The sequence below is a fragment of the Ovis aries genome, chromosome 3, assembly GCF_016772045.2.
Source record: "Ovis aries strain OAR_USU_Benz2616 breed Rambouillet chromosome 3, ARS-UI_Ramb_v3.0, whole genome shotgun sequence".
NCBI classification, from domain to species: Eukaryota; Metazoa; Chordata; class Mammalia; order Artiodactyla; family Bovidae; genus Ovis; species Ovis aries.
Window position 1 is genome coordinate 222877668 of NC_056056.1, and position 20618 is coordinate 222898285.

General features: G+C 57.2%; 1 protein-coding gene across 6 annotated transcripts in view; it reads left to right on the forward strand.

Moving 5' to 3' along the window:
- The window catches only part of TBC1D22A (TBC1 domain family member 22A), a 264330-nt gene that overhangs the window by 7490 nt on the left and 236222 nt on the right, over window positions 1-20618 (forward strand). For all 6 annotated transcript variants that reach the window (XM_060413629.1, XM_027968225.2, XM_060413628.1 and 3 more), the window contains 3 exons: window positions 14644-14700; window positions 15743-16065; window positions 17894-18070. In XM_060413629.1, coding sequence (XP_060269612.1) covers window positions 14644-14700; window positions 15743-16065; window positions 17894-18070 — 557 coding nt within the window. The remainder of the gene's footprint in view (window positions 1-14643; window positions 14701-15742; window positions 16066-17893; window positions 18071-20618) is intronic.

A 20618-nucleotide genomic window follows, 5' to 3' on the forward strand; every position in this document is an offset into this window, starting at 1 on the left:
TGTTGGTGAGTCTAGTTTAGAACAGTCGTGGGTCCTCTTGCCAGAGTCACGAACTCAGGGGATCACCAGCGTGGACTGGGCCTGGGGCCCCGGGGCAGCCCCTCCGGGCGCCAGCTGGCTTGGGACTCAGGCCTCTCGGCCGAGGGCACAGCCCTTTCTGGCCATGCTGCCCCTTGCGTTCCTGGGCTCCCACCGCATAAGTGCCCTGATCGCCGAGGGCCCGTCCCCGGGTGCCCCTCCGCCCCTGGGGTCCGCAGCTCACTGGGGCCGGCAGAGGACGGCGGTGGCCCTGCGGTGCTCTGCGCCCTCGCGCTTGACTGTGCTGTGGGGCCAGACCGCTCCGCTCCGCGCTCCTCAGATGCGCCCGTGGCCACATCCGCCTTCCCCCGCTCCCTCGCACTCCTCACGGGCGGGTTTGCCCCGAGCCTTCTTCCCGTGAACGTTTCTGCTAGCCTCGGAGACACAGTGTGGGCAGCGGAGGGGCAGAAGAGGCCCTGGGTGGTGTGGGTGAGGGGGTGGCGAGCAGGCCAGGGTGGGCCGGCCCCCAGCACGAAGAGTCCGAGTGTCCCCCGAGGGCTGCATACCGACCCGGCAGACGGGAGGCGCGGGAGAGCTGCCTGACCGCCCTGGAGGCCAGGGCTGCGCTCCCTGGTGGGGATGGCGGCCTGGGCTGGGCGTAGACGTGGGGGCGGGGTTTGGAGGTCCTGGTGGACCTGGAGACCCCCTTAACGTGGTGGGCTTCCAGGAGGTGGCGAGGGTGGTCTCTGGGTCGGTGTTCTTGGAGAGGACGTCTCAGAAGGAGTGAGTGTGGGGCGCTAGACCCCGCAGGTGGGTTCCAGGGGGAGCCAGGAGCCGCTGGTTGGCAGGAAGTTGCTCAGGTGGGCTAGCCTGATGCGTTTCACCTGTGTGCCTGCAGAGAGTGATGTTCTGGCGGGGGACGGGTCACCACGGATGGGTGTGAGGCCTGGCGGGGGTGGGGGGCAAGGCTGATTTTTGTGACAGACCCTTTAACGTGAGGTGGTGCGTGTGTGCTCGAGAGCCGGAGGTGGTTCAGCCTGGAGGCAGCTGTGTGCGTGTTCACGGGAGATGGGTGTGCTTTCCTGCGCTGGGAAGAAGGCGCGTGCAGCATGGGACTTTGGGAGGCACAGAGGAGTCGGATCGTCCGGATGGGCTGGCCGGAGACCGGAGAGGTGAGAGGGCGCAGTGCGAGTCTGGAGCAGAGTCGGGAGGAGTGGGGATGAGGGGGGTGGTGACGGCCGGCTGCTGGGCTGGCCTTTCCCCTGGTGATTTCAGAAGGCTTCCCTTCCATGCCCCTGTTCATCCGTCTTTTCTCGGAGCTGCATGGTGTGTGGGGATCGTAGTTCCTCTCCGACCAGGGATCGAACCCTGTGTTGGGAGCTGCGAGTCGTGCCCGTTGGCCACTAGGGAAGCCCCCGGTGTTGTTTTTATTTCTAATTTGGAACTCTGGCTGCAGTGGGTCTCCGCTGCGCTCGCAGGTTCCCTCGTGGCGGGCGGGGGCTGCTCTCGCTGCAGCGAGCGTGCCCCTCGTGGCGGTGGTGTCTCTTGGTGGGGACCGCGGGCTCTGGGCATGTGGGCTTCAGTCGAGGCAGGTCCCGGGCTCAGAGCACAGGCTCAGTGGTTGGGGTGCTCGGGCTTAGTTGCCCCGTGGCCTGTGGGGTCTTCCTGGACCAGAGATCGGACCCACGTCTCCTGCATTGGCAGGCAGGTTCTTTACCCCTGAGCCACCCGGGAAGCCCCTCCTTGCTTTTTTATTGAGGCATAATTAACATACTAGTTTCGCGTGGGTACCGTGAGGATTCAGTATACGTACAGGCTGCCAGATGGCCCAGTGGGCCTGGTTAACGCCCACCACGCAGCTACGGGCTTTTCCTTGTGGCGAGAACGTGTGAGATTTGCCCTCAGCAGCTTCCAGGTCTGCAGCCGAGTCCCCCTGAGTCCAGCGCACGCTGCGCCGTCCTGGACTGGCGGGTCCTGTCCCTGCCGACCCCTTCGCCCCTTGTGCGCCCCGCCCGCCCCGGGCCACACCACAGAGGCTGTGCTCTGTGAGCACATCCCGTTGCTGTTTTCTTTCGATTGAGGCACAGTCGGTTTCCAGTACTGTATTTCACACACAGGGTTTTCACGGGGAAGAAACCTCTTTACTGTCAACGTAAAGGGAGGGACGAGTATATCATCAGAACCCTCGTTTCTAAGACGTATTGGAGCCATCCGTGAAGTGGCTTGCTGGCTGGCTCAGTAGCTGCCCATCTGTCGGCTCCCAGGCCCCCAGGAGTGTGACAGGGGACGAGTACAGTCCCTTTAGCGGGGAGCTGGTGGCCGGGCGGGGACAGGAGGCGGCTGAGAGCTTGCGGGACTGGGCGGCTGTCACCGCTGAGTGGCAGGCGTGGGTGCTGACGGTGGGACAGCCTGGAGCCCTCCGGCGTGGGTCCTGGGGGGCCGCGTGGGCCTGCATGCGACTCTGGGCGGAGGGGTGGTGGAGCTGTGCACTGTTGTCATAACGGGCTCCGTACATTTGCCTCTGAAGCCCTCTAAAGTTAATTTCCTTGGAAAACTTGCTCCTTCTGAGCATATTCTCTAAATCTGGGGAGCATGGCTGTGGTTGGAATGAGCCTGATGGTAAATCAGTCACTCGTTTAGTTCATGTTTCAGAAAACTGCTACTGAGCCCAGAGGAGACCCTGCGTGACGGCTCTGCTCGCAGAGGAGGGGTTGATGAGCTGTAAACCGGGTCACCGCACGGTTTGCCTGCTTACTCCGAGTCTGGAATACAGGAGGCAGCTAATTGTAGGCGTGGCTGTGTAACTTTTCACTTATTTTGTGATGCTCAGGCCGCTGCGTCTTGAGTTTATCCCTTTCATTCCTCTTGCTGTTCATCATTCATTCGTGGTTGTCTTCACCCTCTGCTCTTCAGCCTTTAATTAACAGAAGCAAGAGGCTGTTCGGGTGCTGTCCTGTCAGTTCTGTTCAAGGCTGGGGCCTTGGGGTAGGGGGACCAAGTTCAGACCAGAAAGAAGTCTGCTGGGATGCACAGGAGGGAGTCACCTCGGTCACATCGCGAGGCCTGCTGCCTTCAGCCCTGTCCGCTGAGGCTCGTCTCCTCCCTTCTCCTCCCGTGTCCGTGTGCCCGGAGCGGCACCCCTGGCGTCTTGACAGTGCCAGCCGGGCTGGCCTGGAGCAGGTGCTCAGCGGGGCGTGTTGAGTGGCTCGAGAGGGGCGGCCTGTAGGTGGCTCGTGACCAGCTGAGCGGCGCTGTTGCGTGGCACTCTCTAGATGGACACGAAGGCCGCTCCCAGGGCAGGGTGTCCCTGGGCAGGCCCTCAGACAGCCCTCAGTCTGACTGTCTGGATCTGGAGGCTGCGCTGGGTGTCTGTTGCGGAGTGGGGCTCCTCTCGTTGCAGGGCACAGGCGCTGGGACGCGTGCGTCGGTAGCTGTGGCGCCTGGGCTCCTTTCACGTGGGGTCTTCCCGGACCAGGGATCCCCTGCCTTGGCAGGTGGATTCCCAACCACTGAGCCACCAGGAAAGTCCCTGACTGAGTTTTTTGAAAAAGCTTTCCTGACCCAAGCTGTGGAGAAGGCAATGGCACCCCACTCCAGTACTCTTGCCTGGAAAATCCCATGCACGGGGGAGCCTGCTAGGCTGCAGTCCATGGGGTCGCTAGGAGTCGGGCATGACTGAGCGACTTCACTTTCACTTTTACGCATTGGAGAAGGAAATGGCAACCCACTCCAGTGTTCTTGCCTGGAGAATCCCAGGGACGGGGAGCCTGGTGGGCTGCCGCCTGTGGGGTCGCCCAGAGTCAGATGTGACTTAAGCAACTTAGCAGCAGCAGCAGACCCAAGCTGTAAAGGCAGCCGGGACAGACCCTGGGAAGTGGGGGCTTGGCCCCGGGGCCTGTCTCTTTCGGACATGTGGCGTCAGCCCAGGTCTCCAGCCTGTCCTCCTCTGGGGCCCCGTCCACCCGGGAGCGCCCCTTCGGGTTCTTGCTTTAAACCTCAGCCCTTCCCATTCCCTGTTGTCTGTCTGCCCCTCCAGTGGGGGTGCTTTAGCGACACCTCCTGTGCCTCACGCAGAAGAGGTGACCTTTACGGGGCCGTGGGGCCCTCGGCACCTCTCTGCCAGCTTTCCCTGCGCCGCCCTGCGCCGCCCTCTGTCTAGGCCCTGCCCCCTCGCCTGGCCGTAGGCCCTGCCCTCTCGCCTGGCCGGGAGCCTCGGCCCCATCACGGGCTCGGCGCCCGGGCCTCCGGCAGCTCTCCTTCATTTCTTCTTCCCCCTGCGAGTCCTTCTAGGGTGCTCAGGATGTTCGTGGCCCTCGGGGTGTTGACAGATGGGACCCAGAAGACACCGCTCCTGGTCCTCACTGTTGCCTGCTGGTAACAAGTTAGCCCTTTCCAAGTTTCACTTAAAAAGATGTTTTACTTTGCCTGCCCTGAGTCTTAGCTGTGGCCTGCAGGATCTTCGGTGCCGCCTGAGGGATCTTCGTTGCTACATGCAAACTTTTCGTTAGGGTGTGTGGGTCTGTTCCCACCAGGAGCTTCCCTGGGGGCTCTGACGGTAAAGGACCCCCCTGCAGGGCAGGAGACCCAGTTAGATCCTGGGTCGGGAAGATCCCCTCGAGAAGGGAATGACTACCCACTCCAGTGTCTGCCTGCCTGGAGAATTCCATAAACAGAGGAGTCTGGCGGGCTACAGTGTCTGGGGTCTCAAAAGAGCTGGGCACGACTTAGTGACTAACATGTTGTGTGTGTATTCAGCGCTTCGCTGTCGCGCTAGTGAGACTTCCCCGTCTGGCTGTGTGTGGCCGTGGCCCCTTCGTGTTTGCTGTGGCTGGTGTTCTGTTACATGCATATATTTTAATTGTAAAAATTCATTATTCAGTTGATAAGAAAAACCTAGGTGTCTGCTAACATTTTCTTCTCTCTGTGGCATCACAGTCATTGCCGACCCTGCCTCCCTCAGGTGCTTGTGCGATGATGTCTCCAGTGTGTAGCTGGCAGTGGAATTAGGTCACGTTGATCTGCATTTTATAAGGAATCACTAGGGTTCAGTGAATTACTTCAGTGTTTTAAAGCAGTACAGTCTATTAAAAAGTTTATGGGTTAATATATCTATTAAAGAAAGATTTCATTATCTGAAATGAGGTGGGTATGTTAGTTGCCACTTAACTCTTTAGAAAGGGCTTTCGCTGAAGCCTGTTTTTCTCTTTCACGGTGCGAGACCAAACAGAAATGTAGTTTTAATAAGATAAAGTGAGGTTGCTTTTAGCCTGAGCTTGGACTTTGCTGGAGCGTTTTCTGCTCAGTGATCACAGGTGTTTTCCCGAGAAGAGTTAGTGGGTTTCCTGATGTCCTGGAGGGGCGGGGCCTGCAGTTCGGGTCGGTGCTCGGACTTCCGGGAACAGGACCTGCAGGGTGTGGGCCGCAGGCAGAACTGGCTCCTGCAAAGAGCCGTGTGAGCGCAGTGGGGCGCCACGGAAGACTGCCGGCTGGTTGCTGATGTTGGTAAACACTGTCCGCCGGCCACTTTGCAGTGTTCACAGCGCTGTTACCAAGGTTATCTCCTTGTATACACATTCTTATTCCTGTTTCCTGGATGAGGAAGCAGAAGCTCTGAGCAGTTACTTGGTTAGCACTTTTACCAGCTTGTAAGTGTTGGGTCTTGAACCCAGATTTTTGGATTCTGAAAACTGGAAACTTTTCTGCCGAGGTTAGAGAGACGGCCGTGGAAATTTCAGACGGGACCACAACAGATGGGTGGCACTTACTTGGTCTGGGCAGGCTGAGACTGTTTTTGGCATAAAAAGAGAAGGCTTGGGGGTGTCACTGCAAAGTCTTGAAGGTGGGGGCCTGAGTCCCTCAGGCATCTAGCAGTTGGTGCAGGCCGTCAGCTGGGACCCCCGCCAGCACTGGTAGGTGTGTGACACACGCAGGGCTCCGTCCCCTTCTGCCAGGAGAGGGTGTCAGGGTCTGCAGACCGAGAAGGGAGCTCTCCCCGATGCCAGATCTGCAGGCGCCTCCATCCTGCACTTCCCAGCCTGCAGAGCCGTCAGAGCTTGTTGTTTATAAGCTGCTCAGTGCACGGTGTTTGTTACAGCAGCCTGAATGGACTGGGGCCGTGGGGTGGGCTTTTCCAAGCATCGTTCTGAGAGCAGAGCCCTCCGTAAGGATAAAGTATCGTTCTCAGAGCGGAGCCCTCCGTAAGGATAAAGCGTCGTTCTCAGAGCGGAGCCCTCCGTAAGGATAAAGCGTCGTTCTCAGAGCGGAGCCCTCCGTAAGGATAAAGCGTCGTTCTCAGAGCGGAGCCCTCCGTAAGGATAAAGCGTCGTTCTCAGAGCGGAGCCCTCCGTAAGGATAAAGCGTCGTTCTCAGAGCGGAGCCCTCCGTAAGGATAAAGCGTCGTTCTCAGAGCGGAGCCCTCCGTAAGGATAAAGCGTCGTTCTCAGAGCAGAGCCCTCCGTAGGATAAAAGTGTGATGTGGCTGTTACTGTTTACTTGCGCGGTTGTGTCTGACTCTCTGCGACCCCATGGACTGTACTCCACCAGGCTTCTCTATCCACGGGATTTTCCTGGACAAGAATACTGGAGTGGGTTGCCATTTCTGTCTCTAGGGGATCCTCCCGGACCCGGGATCAAATCCACATCCTCCTGCGTGGACAGGTGGATTCTTTACCACTGAGCTGCCAGGCAAGCCCAGAAGTGTGATGACTTAACCTTTAAGGCTCCCACGTGCCAGGAAAATAGATTCGCTACCGATGTGAGTTTCCTATTGCTGCAGAAGCAAGTTACCACAGGCCTCTTGGCTTTTAACAACACACATTTATTACCTTACAGTTCTGGAGGTCAAGTCTGCATAAGGCCTCCCTGGGTGAACACCAAGGTGTTGGCAGGGCTTTCTGGAGCCTTTAGGGGAGAAGCTGTCTCCTCACCTCTTCAGCCTCTCAAGACTGCCTGCACTCCTTGACTATAGCCCCCTTTGTGCGCATTCACAGCCAGCCACGCAGCCTCACTCCGAGCGTTCCTCCTCTGGTAGCGGCCCCCTGACCGCAGGCGGGGAAGTTTTCCTCTTAAGGACTTTGAGGAGATCGAACCCACCTGGATGATGCAGGCTGTGCTCCCAGGCGTGTGCCCCTAGCCGCATCTGCAGGGCCCCCTCTGCCGTGTTGTTCCCGAGTCTAAGTGCGTACTGCTCGCTGCTCGACAGGCCAGTAATGCAGACGGGTTGCTGGGACAAGGATCCGCAACTTGAATCGGAAAGCCAGCAAACCAAGAAGATGGTGGGCTCCTGCTCCAAAGAACCATCGTGCCTGAGCTAGAATTTGGGGCTCCTTTTATACGAAAACAGGAGGGGGCAAAGTCAGACACTTCTGGTTCCCATCAGCCTCATCAGGGGGTATGTGAACTTCTTCCTCCTGCGGCCATTCACAGGTGGGCCTGGTCAGGAGGGTCCCTGGGAGGCAGGGTCCCCAGAGACGGGCCATTATATGTAATCGAAGCTTCTTGGCAACGGCCCTTTGGTGATTAACTTGTGAGAGAACAGAGTCTCTCCTGTTACCGCCCGACTGTCCGCGTCCCTCCCACACTCCTGTGGGTTGAGGAGCAAAGGCCATTCAGCTGGACACAGGCGACGAGTCCGCCTTAGGGTCTCTAGTCAGTCCATTTAATCTACAGCTGTGAGAACCAGTGAAGCCTCTTGGCACTTTGTCTAATTTGTAGTTGAACTTTGGAGGTTTTGCTTCCAGTTCCTGATACATACCCTCAATTCCTGTGCTGTTTGGACACAATTACACAGGTCGGTGGCCGCTTCCCCAACTGCAGTGGAACTGCCGTCTGCTTCATGGGCGGGCAGACCTGTTGCAGGCGGCCTTGGGACTAGTGTAGAGCCTAGCCTTTTAAAGTGATTCTCAGCCACCAGGCCTTGTAGCAGTTAGACTCTCCTGTCTCTGCAGACAGCTGGAGTGGCTTATACAGCATTCTAAAGGGGCTTCATTTAAGCCTGCTTCTGGGAGCCCCTGGCCTGCAGCAGGGCAGTTGGCAAGGTCTTATCCCAAGTTAAATGTCTCTCGAAATTTTAGCGGCGTTCCTCTTCAAGGTGTGATTGGTTCTCTTGGTTTTTCCTGTTGACTGTGGTCTCCCGGATGTGAGTTGTTTCAGCGCCTTGATGCAACGGGATGATTTCCCCAAGGAAGGCGTTAAGCACTGCAGACTGCCTCCAGCTGGGATATACTCCCCCCATCCCGCAGGTGTCCACAAGCCCCAGCGGGTATCTACGATGTCACTGTGCGAGGCACGTGAGGCAGGTCTTTTCTCGGTCCTCGGTGGCAGCCTCCTCTGTGTCGAGTCCCCGTCTGGGGAGGTCTGACGGTGGTCTTTGGGTTTTGTTAAGATCCTGGGGGAAGGAGCTCTGTCTGCTTTCCTGGGATTTTCACAAGCTCCATCTGTAGGCTTAAAGTGTGTTCTGGTGGGACTCTGATGTCAAGCTGTTCTGGTGAAAACTCCAGGGTGACATCTGTCAGGAGTTAATCAGCTCACTCGCCATGTCAGTGTCTCTGGGCTCCCGTGGGGGTGAGGTGCCTCAAGGCCAAGGGAGCCCCTGGGCCTCTCCCGCGTGCGTCTCTCTGCCGACACCGTGTGAGAGGCTCTCGTCTCTAACTGTTCTCCTTCTCTTTTAGCAGAGGGCAATCTGCTCTCCAGTGCTCCTCCTCCTCACAGTGGGCGCTGTTCCAGGGGAACTTACTTCTGTTTAGAGGTACCGCCTCCCAGAAATCCAGTGTCGCTGCCAAAGTGGACTTTTGTTTTGCATTTCTCTTTTGTTGAGTACTTTATAAAAGCAACATCTACCAGTTGAGAAGGGTTCATTCCAAATGTACCATCTGATTTTTGCACCTTCCTCCTGGTGTCCGAGGCAGTTTGCCCCAGAAGGTCAAATTGACCATTCATATATTTTCAGGGCCTTGGGCTCTGCTTTAGTATGATGTCTGTCGGCCCAATAGATTTCTTTGCAAAAGTTCAGCGCAGGCTTCATTTGTTTGGCTGAAGTTCTTGAGCATGGTTCAAACTCTTTTGCTTTGGTTTCCCTTTCCGAGGCCCCGCCAAGAAGCACTGATAACTGGGGATCTAGTGAGGGCCCCTTCCCTCGCTGGCCCCGAGTGTGGTTCAGCTCTGGGCACTGCCGAGCGGCCTTCAGGTGTAGCGGGCCCTCTTCATAAGGAGAGTTGCGATCTTCCCGATTGAAGAAGTCTGGGAAAGCCACTTGGCTGGTGGTCTGCGTTTAAGCCCCTACGAGGCAGTGATGTAGGGGAATGACCCTGCCCCGGGAGTGACTCCTGGCTCACATCAGACGCCCTGTCGGCTCTTGGATGGCGATACTCCGCCAAGTCCCTGCTCCCTAGAAACTAACACAGGATTTTCTAACTGGCCCTCATGGGGGCCAGGGGTCCTGGGCCCGGGCAGAGACGGAAGGGGTGAAAAGGGCGGGTATACTGGCGTAACAGCCAGAGCGGCTGGGACGTCTGCTCAGCCAGAGCAGTCACGGTTTGAAGCACCAGGCCCTCACTCATTCCCTTCTTTCTGTTTTCCTTGGTGTAATGGCACAAATGGCTTGCACTTAACGGTCATCATCCTTCCCTGCTTTTTCACAGAACATCGTAGACTCATTCAGAAGCCATTGTAAAACCACAGGTAGCAGTGAACAGAAACTTGATTACTCCTGTGACAGGCGACTAAGATAATCACTCAGATCATGACTGAGATGTGATTTTCCAGGAGACCAGGATGTGAGGAGTTCCACGTAATTTCTAGGATGTGCATTTAAATAACATTTACCCGTATGATGTAGCCTAAGAAAACGTTTGCCCGTATGATGCGTGCTAAGGGTGTTTTATCACCACTTACTTGAGAGTGCCTCCCATGCAACTCAGACACACCCAGGAAGCCCACAGATTTTAATGTTCCTCTGAGATGGAAAGAAAACAAACGATTTCAGGTGTTCCAGGGACCCTCTGGCAAACCCCAAAATCAGCTAGAGGTCAGATGAACTCTGCTTAGAACTTGATCTTTGGGAAATTTGTAAAAAATATCAAAAAATTTTAACCCGTGATAAAAGATCAATGCAAACACAGATCACTTTAACAGTTACCAAAAGCAGTTCAGTGTTTTAGGAAAACAGTGTCCTCTTAGAGAACCAAAGACTCAGGTTTTGTACCACTTTACCTTTAAGATTTTAATTAATTAAGATTTTAATGCTTTTGAACTGTGGTGTTGGAGAAGACTCTTGAGAGTCCCTTGGACTGGAAGGAGATCCAACCAGTCCATCCTAAAGGAGATCAGTCCTGGGCGTTCATTGGAAGGCTTGATGTTGAAGCTGAAGCTCCAGTCCTTTGGCCACCTGATGCAAAGAGCAGACTCATTGGAAAAGACTCTGATGCTGGGAAGGGTTGAGGACAGGAGGAGAAGGGGATGACCGAGGATGAGATGGCTGGATGGCATCACCGACTTGATGGACATGAGTTTGGGTGGACTCCGGGAGTTGGTGATGGACAGGGAGGCCTGGAGTGCTGCGGTTCATGGGGTCGCAAAGAGTCGGACATGGCTGAGCGACTGAACAGAGCCTTAAGATTTTAAGTTCAGACTTACCTTCTAAGTTATGAGAGTCTGGATTATCTAGTTAGACATTCCCAGAACATCATTCCCGTAGGGTTTACTCCAAAGACCTTGGCTCCGTGCACCTCTGCTGACTTAACAGCTTTGCCACATCGTTACTTTTCTTGATGACAGTCTTTGTAACAGGAATAAGGCATTATTGTCTAATAAACCCAGGTATAATTATACTTTGTGTTGACGACTCTATAAAGACATCTGTATCAACTGGCAAGCGTAAGCAAAACTTTCACACCAGATACTAATTCAATACTGAGTGTCTCCTAGATCACGTGAACCTGAAACTCATTCTGGCTGGGGTTTTTTTTGAGCTTCTGGCAGATGGGACAGATCAGGGTCATGCGTCTACAAGGTAACCCTTTTACTAGTATTTGTGGAGAAGACGCTTCTATTTTGAGCTTTCGGCGATCTTAGGACCCAAACCTCCCTCTTCTCCGAGTGTCTCACTCTTGGACAAAAACAGACCGGTTTTCTTCCTTCTCTCCATTTGGTATCAATAAAAGTTACGTATCGCAGAGCTGATGTGGCTGTTAGTGGACAAACAGTACTGAACGAGATGAAACTCAGGAAACCAAAGAACAAGCAGAATCCTACATAAACCGTCGTTTGGTCTTGAGTTTTACGTGTCCCAGCTACACAGGAGACCATTAAGTGACGTAATTAACGCAGCAGAAGTCGCGGTACGCAGTGCACAGGGCCCGAAGGTAACCCTGCCTGGACCCCCAGTGGGGATCCTGACCGGTGCCACGGCTGCCTTCCTCCCACCCGTGGGTTCAGAGCTGTCCTCAGGTCCTGGTCCAAAATGCACCCCAGAGGACCTTCTCCTGGGGTAGTTGTAACACTCCCTCTTTCTCAGGAGAATCAAAGCACAAACGGCACGCCCAGGCGCCAGCATCCGAGAAACCAGCCCGCCGCTCACAAATGTGGTGGAAGTCCAGCACCTCTTTCGTCTCTCCAACAGGGGGCCCTTCTCAAATACACTTACAAAACACACTGGCTTACTCTAGAAAAACAAGCTCTAAACGGAGAGGAAACGGTTCCCAGGTGTACACCCGGAGCGACTTGCCCTGGTGTATGGAGTCCGTGTGGCTCCCCAGCTTTGATTCCTTGCTCCCGCTGCCGAGCACTGGGGCAGCCGGTGCTGTTTCTGGGAACTATGGCGTGGGGTGCGGATCCTCAGGACAAGTGGTCCAGGCAGCTGCCAGGGCCCTCCTTACCTGAAAGTTCCCCGGCTGGGCTGGCTGCACACGAGCAAGCAAGGCTCCTCGATGAGTCCCCCAGTTTGTTAGTCCAGGCTCGTCCTGTGCGCTGCGCTACAGGCCAGGAATCCAGAGACGAGTTGTTGGGGCAGGAATAACTACTTTATTCGGAAACCCAGCAAACCAAGAAGAACGGGAGTGTACGCACCACCCCCAGCCTTGCCTGAGTTAGGAGTCAGGCCCCTTTTATACTCAAAGGGGAGGGCGTAAGGTCACACACTTCCTGGTTCCCATCAGCCTCCTCTGGAGGGGACGTGTGAATTTCTGCCTCCTGCGGTCATTCACAGGTGGGCCTGGTGAGAAGGTTCCTGTGAGTGAAACAGTTTCCCAGAGATGGGCCATTATGTGTGAAGGTGAAGTCGCTCAGTCGTGTCCGACTCTGCGACCCCGTGGACTGTAACCTACTAGGCTTCTCCTTCCATGGGATTCTCCAGGCAAGAATACTGGAGTGGATTGCCATTTCCTTCTCCAGGGGATCTTCCCGACCCAGGGATCAAACCCGGGTCTCCCGCATTGGAGGCAGACGCTTAAACCTCTGAGCCACCAGGGAGTAGGCAACATCCCTTTGGTGATTAACTTCTGATGAAACGCAAGGTTCTTCCCTGTTACAGTGTGAGGTGATAACGTTCACGCGTGCTGGGGTTGGGAGGTGTCGCTTTTGGGACCCTAATTCTGCCCACCTCACTGCCTCAATGGCAGAGGAATCCTGTTTACAAAGAGGTTTTTACAAATCAGTGAAATAAGAGTGGACACCTCTTAGAAGGGCAGAGTTCAAACAGGCGGTTTATGAAAGCGCAGATGGACAGATGGCTCAGCTGCCCTAATAATCGAGAAGGTACATGATCAGCGTCTACACCCTCTTCCTCCATCAGACAGCAGTGATCTCTGCAGTGGACCCTTGGATAACGAGGGTTTGAACCGCGTGGGTCCACTTACAGAGGGGTGTTTTTCAGTAGTGAATACTGCAGCCCAGCACCATCCAGGTGGCCTGAAGCCGGGTGCGCAGAACCACAGACCAGGAGGAACTGCGGGTCCGGAGGGCCGACTGGAAGGCACACTCGGCCTGTCTGCCGTGCGGAGGTCCGCACCCCAGCCTCCACGTGGTTCAGGGGTCAGCCGTTTATGCCGTGGATACATGTGTATCCTTTGTGTCCCAGGCCTGCCTTCTGTGGGACTTTCATCTTCACGAAGTTATATCTGTGTGACAGTATTGTCCCCGGAGAAGTTTATTGCTGTCTTTATAACCACACATAGTTTTAAATAAAGAGCTCACAACCAACACTGGCAAAACCAATTACCGTGTAGCCATAATGGTGGGGCGGTGTGAAATGAGAGGTGAGGTTGTCCAGGGAGGCGGTGCTCATGTTATGATTTTTGAAAACTTAGGAAGCTTGGGAATGATTACAGATTTGTGGAAATTGCAGAGAAATGTCTGGGGAAGCCCCTTGTGCCTGCAGTGTTAGGTCTTAAAGTGTGAACGTGCTGCGTGTGTCTCTCCTGTGTCACACAGTATAAAGTACAGGTATTTAAGTAGATTGATACATGGGGAAAGAGCTGTGATACTGATATATTACTGAGTAAGCAAGGTAGGATTTCATTTTGTTTTAAAAAGCTAAGAAGACTTCATCTATATATTAAGCTCCTCCGTGTCTGTATTTATCTTTACATACACGCACCCTCCATGGAGGAGGAAATGGCAGCCCACTGCAGTATTCATGCATGGAAAATCCCACGGACAGAGGAGCTTGGCGGGCTACAGTCCATGGGGTCACAGTCGGCCACGACTGAGCGACTGGGCACACAGGCACTCTGCAAGGCTCTGCATCGGGGTTACAGAGCCTGTCTGTTCCACGTGGACCACAGCAGTTAGGACTCTGACTGCCCGTGGCTTCAGCAAACAGGGGCTTGTTTATTTCATGCCATGGACGTCTAGGGAGTGGTCCAAGGTTGAGAGCTAACAGCTCCGAGCTGCCGGAGTCCCGCTGTCTTCCCATCTTCATTCTAAGCCACCCCCTGCCCCCCACCCACCACGAGGGGCTTTATTTCTCTTGGTTGCTTCTCGTGGCAGGATGGCGAGGCCCCTCTTGGCCTCACGTGTGTGTTCTGAACAAGAAGAGGGGAGAGCTGAGGGTCGGGGTCGTGCCCGCCAAGCCTCTCTCCTCCGTCTCTGCAACTGGCCTGCCTCGGGTCCCCTGGCTGGGCGCTGTGGGGAGGAAGGGGTGGGCGCTGGGTCTCTCAGCTGGCCAGCGTGCCATGTGAGTTCTTATGTCCCCGCTTTTTTTCCAGATCTACTCTGATGAGCATACACTTTATAATGAAACCATGCAGTCTTTTAACAAAATTGTGTTTGTAATTCTGTATTCCATCTCTGGGCAGAGTGGTGCCTGGTGAGAGCTTCTTGAGGGGTGTGTCTGGGTCAGTCTTTTAGGCCAGGAGCAGAGGCTGACCAACGCCCCGGGCCCTGTGGCGACCCTTGGGGCTGTGGGTGCCTCACTGAGGCCCGTTCGCCGGGAGGCTGAGTGCCCTGCTTGTGTGTGGGGGTGGCCTTGTCTGGCGTCTTTCAGCCTTCCCGACGGGCCCTGGGGACCCTGCGGTGGCCGGGGTTGCTCCCTCTGGCGCCGGCTCGAGGAGCTGGCCTGCTTCCTGAGTCCATGGGGCCCTTGTGAACGCCGGGGAGAAGCTAATTTATTCTCCTTCCTTTTCTGAACAGCATCCAGCACGTGTATGGCGCTCAGCACCCGCCCTTCGACCCCCTGGTCCACGGCACGTAAGTGACCTCGGGTTGCGTGAGGCTGTTCTCAGGCTGGGCCTGGGGGGTGTGGTGACCCCCCAGGTCCCTGGCATTCCCGACGGGGAGGAGAGTGCCCTTCATTCAGCCAGCACGAATCAAGCGGTTGCTTTACGGGGGGCACTCCTGGCCTTTCATGGCCCAGCCTCTGAGGGAGGTGGCTCCATGCAAAGGAGGGCAGAGGAGAGCAGCCTTTGCAGGGTGCCTGGGGCTGGGGTGGGGCCTGCCACACCTCTGGGAGCTTGGGTCTGGCCACGGCTGCTTAAGGCACTGAAAGTAGCAACAGCGAGGCAAGAAGCTGGACGCTGTCACCAAAACCGAACCCCTTTATGCTGCAAGCAGCGTGTCAGCTGCTCAGTTGTGTCCGCCTCCCTGTGACCCCGTGGACTGTAGCCCGCCAGGCTCCTCTCCATGGACTTCCCGAGGCAAGAGAAGAGTGGATGGCCGTTCCCTCCTCCAGGGCATCTTCCCCTCCCAGGAACTGAACCCGGGTCTCCCGCGCTGCAGGCAGATTCCTCACTGTCTGAACCACCTGAGAGAGGACCCCGTCAGAAAAGCAGAAAGCCCCCGAGAGAGATGTTTTCACTCCCTGTAGCCGACGCAGGTTGCGTGGCTCATGTATTCTCTGCCCGCTGCCTGCGGCTCGCTCAGCCTGTGTCTGGGCTCCTTGTCTAGAGGCGGGTGCCGGGCAGGGGTGGCCCTGGAGGACCAAGCGGGTGAGGACAAGCTCCCGACGCTCGGTGAACCCATGTTGCGTGCTGCCACGCTGTGCGGGATCCTTGAAATTGTCCTGTATCCAGACCCACCTGCCAAGGGCTCGTGTCCTGGGAACACGTGTCCGCTGGACGTCTGCAAAGGTGTTGGGGCGAGAGATCTGTGGGCCCGGGGCGTTGCTGCACGTCCTCGGGCCTTGGTCTCTGGGGCACAGGTGCAGTGTGACTGCCCCAGGGGCTGCTCTCCCGTCCAGGGGTGGGCACGCTCAGCCCCCAGGGCGCGAGTACAGACCGCTTTTGCTTTGCAGCTTGCTCAAGGCCACGCCCAAGGTGCCAACCACGCCGGTCAAGGCCAAGAGAGTCAGCACCTTCCAGGAGTTTGAGAGCAACACCAGCGACGCCTGGGACGCCGGCGAGGATGACGACGAACTCCTGGCCATGGCGGCCGAGAGCCTCAACACCGCGGTCGTCATGGAGACGGCCCACCGCGTGCTGCGCAACCACAGCCAGCAGCAGGGGCGCTCCCGGCCACCCGGGGCCCCGGAGCCCCCGGCGGAGCCTCCCGAGGCCCCTGGCGGCGACCTCCGGCTGGTGAAGTCAGTCAGCGAGAGCCACGCATCCTGTCCCGAAGGTGGGGGCGGTGGGGAGGGGCGGGTGGTGGGGGGAGGGGCGAGCGGGTTTCCAGAAAGAGGCCTGGAGCCCTCTCCTCCGGGGATGGGGCGGGGAGGGTCCCAGCCCTCGGAGGCTCAGAGATCCAGCAGCCGCGGGCCTCCTGGTCAGCAGAGGCAGCTGCGCTTCCTCTCGTCCTCCTGGCTGAGTGCGTCTCCCTCCTGATGGCGTGGCCGGGCGGGAGCTCCTGTGGGCTGCTGGGGGGACCCCGTCCTTCCCAGGATGCCCTGGCTGCTCCAGGGGGCCTTTCCAGCCCAGGGGCCGGGCCAGCCTCGTGTTCAGGGCTAGATCTCCCCCCGGCCACTTCCGATGATCTCTCCCGGTCCCCAACACGTGGGCTCAGCGTCTGCAGGGCGAGGGTCTGCTCTCTGGAATCGCCAGGTTCCGATTCTAAACTCTAAAAGGTTAGCTCTTGCCTGTGTCTGCCATCCACGTGCCTGGCGCTCTCGTCACTTTCGCTCTCTGTGTGCTGGAGGGGCTGAGACATCAGACAACACCGTTGTTGTTTAACCTGTGATGGGTCAGGTCGCATTCTCAGGGCGTGGGCTGCCCCAGGGAGTCCTTGCTGAGTGGAGTGTCCGTTCTGGCGAGGGGATGGACAGCAGCCTCTGCGTGACGTGTGAGGAGGCCTGAGTGCCAGAAGGCGGCAGATGCCGGGGTCAGAACAGGTGGGGGTAGCCCCAGAGCAGGGTGGGATGTATGCTGAGATGCTGGATCTGGCGGTCAGAGCGGCCTCTTGGGGCAGGCAGTGTCAGGGAGGTAAGGGGTTGGGTGTGGGGGTCCCTCCTGCTGAGGTCTCTGGGGGTTTGGGGGCTCGCCCTTTGTTAACAGAGAAGAAAATGAGGTCATCATCGCAGCCTGAGGCAGCCCACTGGCTGGGGCAGAATTACGTTTCATACTCAGCTCTAGGTTTTAGAAACACATTCCGGGAATTAACTTCGGAAGCGTTACTGTCTTCTTCGTGGAATAGCATGAGTTATTTTGTTTGATCAGTTTCCAAATTGGAATCTAAACTATTTTTCTTTAACACGAAGTGAACTTTGAAGTATCTGAGCCTAAAAATGGAAGGGCGCCCTGTTTGAGCCTTTCCAGGTTGATGCAGGATTCCTGTGGCTCGTGGCAGGCACTCTGACCGCGTCCCGTGCGCCTGGGCAGGGCACGCACTCCCAGGCCCCGGGTTTCTCCTGCGGTGGGCTCTGCCGAGGCCACAACTCTTAGAACCCCAGTGGCAAGGGCCGTGGAGGCAGGGACCACGCCCCCGTCCCCTTGGTTTCTCCTGGACGTCCTGCGCAGTTGCGTAGACGCCGCTGATGTACCCCAAGCCGCCCTCAGGACCTGCTGCTCACGTGGCACGGCAGCCACACCATCCTGCTGGGCCGGCGGGGCCTCCTAGCTCGGGAGAGACCCGCGAGGTCCATTTGACTTCACTGCCCCTGTGAGCAGTGGTTTGGAATTCTGCGTGCCCTGGAGTGGTCCTCCGTGGGGGCACAGAGGAGCGCGAGCTCGGCTTCTCCCGACGTGTGCAGTGGTTTTCTGCTTCTCCCTGTCTTGCCTCTCGTGGCTCGTCTGTTTGCCTGAGGAGCGACCAAGAGGGCAGTGAGCTCTACGTGGGAGCCGGCTGGTTCTCTGCCTCCAGCAGGCAGCTCGCCGCAGCTCTGTGAGGGCAAGGCGGGACCACCGTGCCGCGGCAGACCCGGTGTGGCGGACGTGAGGCCTCCCGGTGGGCGCCTGGCTGTGGGCCGAGCCCCGGGGCCTCACCTCTCTTCTCTCCCCGCCCCCCCTCCTTGCAGGAAGTGCCAGTGACGCCGCCCCCTTGCAGAGGTCCCAGTCTCTCCCGCACGCGGCCACCGTGGTGCTGGGCGGGGCGCCCGAGTCCAGTGCCCTCAGCAGCTCGGCCTTAAGCGAGAGAGAGGCCTCCCGGCTGGACAAGTTCAAGCACCTGCTTGCGGGCCCCAACACAGACCTCGGTGAGTCCCTGTGGGTGAGTCCCGGGGGTGAGTCCCTGGGGTGGGTCCCCATGGGTGAGTCCCCCTGGTGAGTTCCAGGGGTGGGTCCCCATGGGTGAGTCTCCGTGGTGAGTCCCCGTGGCCGAGCCCCTGTGATGAGTCCCTGTGGTGAGTCCCGGGGGTGAGTCCCCCTGGTGAGTCCCCATGGGCTCGGCTGCTTCTGGCTGTGCTTGTTTCTGCTCGAGGCCCGTATCTGAAAGGCCCGGCCTGCTCCCTTTTGGGGTCCCTGTTCCCTGTGTAATTTACTGGGTCAGAAATTGATCTGTTGTATTTCATGCCGGTAAGTCACTAGGAGCAGAGCTGTTTGTCCTGAAAGTTTACTCTGGGTGTGTTTATTAATGTGCTTTCAGTGAAATTTGATGAGCATTTTTTTTTAAATTTACTTTTAATTGGAAGGTAATTGCTGTACAGTGCTGTTTGTCTTTAATTGGAGTGATCGCGTCCTCCGATATTTTTTCCTTAATGTGCTCTGCTGTCTTGGTGCTGCCTTGGCGAGGCCGTCCGGCCGGGCGGATGTCTTCCTCGTGCGTCACAGTGACCAGGGCCGGTGGCTGAGTCCTGCCTGGGGTGGCTGACCGTGCACCGTCTCACGGGGGCCAGCGGGTCGGCATGGAGTGGGGCTGGCTGTAGTGTGAGCCGGCGGGGGTGGGGGCCAGCAGGGCCCAGGACAGTGCCTCCATGCTCCTCGTGGGGCAGCTGGGCTCTGCGGCCCGTGCTCGCTGTCCAGCCCTGCTGGGGTTCCACGCGCAAGTTCCATGCTTCCGTTTTTCCATCGCATCCTGGGTGCTGCCGGGAGCCGGGCACTTTGCCGGATGCTGGAGCTCCTGGGAGGACAGAGGTGGCCGTGGTCCCAGGAGCTCGCAGTCACGCTGAAGGCTGGGCGCCGCTGTGGGCAGTGCCCTGCGTGGCCAGCAGGTGGCGCGTGAGGCCCGTGGATGGAGGTGCTGGCCCGGCTGGCCTGTGAAGCTGGAGCTGTGCAGCCTCGTTCCTGGGGCTGGGGGAGCGGCTCTGGGAACGTCCCGTGGCCCGAAGGTGCTGCTCCCGTCCAGCTGCCCTTCTCACGGTGGGTTTTTTGTTCTTTGTCACTTTCGTTTCTTTCCTGGGCGCACACGTCACACAGTTTCACGGCACAGAGGGTGCAGCAGAAGAGCCCTTTCCTTTTCCAGCTCGCCTTCCCCCCGCCTTCGCGCGGTTCCAGGTGTCGTCGTCCAGAGAGGTCCAGCTTACCGTCTGTGTTAGGATTCCCGTTCTGATGTGACTTCAGCGCACAGAGAAGGCGCCTCCCTGTGCGCTTTGCCCGCCGTTCCAGCCGTTTACCTTTCGCCCGGGTTGCTCTCCTCGTGCGTAGTCGTTGCCCTTTTGCCGGTTCGGTCTCCGCGTGCGTGCTCACGTGCGTGCGTGCTCACGTGCGCTCGTGCTGTTCCTGAACCATCTGAGTCAGTTGGAGAAGTCGCGCTCTCCGCTCCTCGACATCTCATCCCCTCCTGAGGCCAAAGGCCTCCTCCAGGCATTGGCACGGCCTCGTCGTCACAGTCAGGAAGTTTCACATCCACGCGGCCCTGTCGTCCAGGGCACCAACCACGCTCAGTTCCGACGACGCTCTCCCCGTGATGGGCACACGTGGGCACCTCCCTCCTAGTCTAGGACCCGCCCCGGGGTCCTGTATGGCGTGTGAGCGCCGTGCCCCTTGTCTCATGAGCTGGCATGCTCCTCCGGACCTCGAGACGTGCTCTAGGACGAGTGAGGCCCCTTCTCGGGCGTGTGTCACGTCCCCCTGGTGAGCTCTGAGCCGGCTGTGGGTGAATCGTCTGCCATCTCGGTTATCACTGCAGGAGGCGGGGTGCTGGTTTGTCCTGGGCTCGATGGAGCCCCCTCTGATCACCTCTCGCCAGACACCCCCTGATCTAGTCCTAGGTGGCACAGGGGTCACTTGTGAAAACTAGATTGCCTGAACTTCAGCTCTGAGTCAGGACCCGAGCCCTTGGTTAGAATCTCCTGTGGACTTTGTCATCAGAGTAACTTGGGAAATTAAAATCGTGCTTAAAAATGAAGCTTTCAAGATGTATGGGCAAGTGAGTATGTATGGATAAACTGAAAGGTTAAAAGAAATGAGATTCTTCTGTGCGGTTGTGGGATTCTGTATTTTTCCTTGCCTTTCCTCAGAATTCAAGTGAAAGTGAAGTCGCTCAGTCGTGTCCGACTCTTTGCAACCCCATGGACTGTAGCCTACCAGGCTCCTCTGTCCATGAGATTCTCCAGACAAGAATACTGGGGTGGGTTGCCATTTCCTTCTCCAGGGGATCTTCCCAACCCAGGGATCGAACCCTGGTCTCCTGCATTGGAGTCAGACGCTTTAACCTCTGAGCCACCAGGGAAGCCCAAGAATTCAATGTAAGTATGAAATCTAACACCAAAAGGTGAAAACTTTCAAAGCTTTCAAAGTGAAACAATTACAGGATTTGTATTTGATGGCTGCAGAAAACACAGCCAGTAAATTGCATTTTTATAA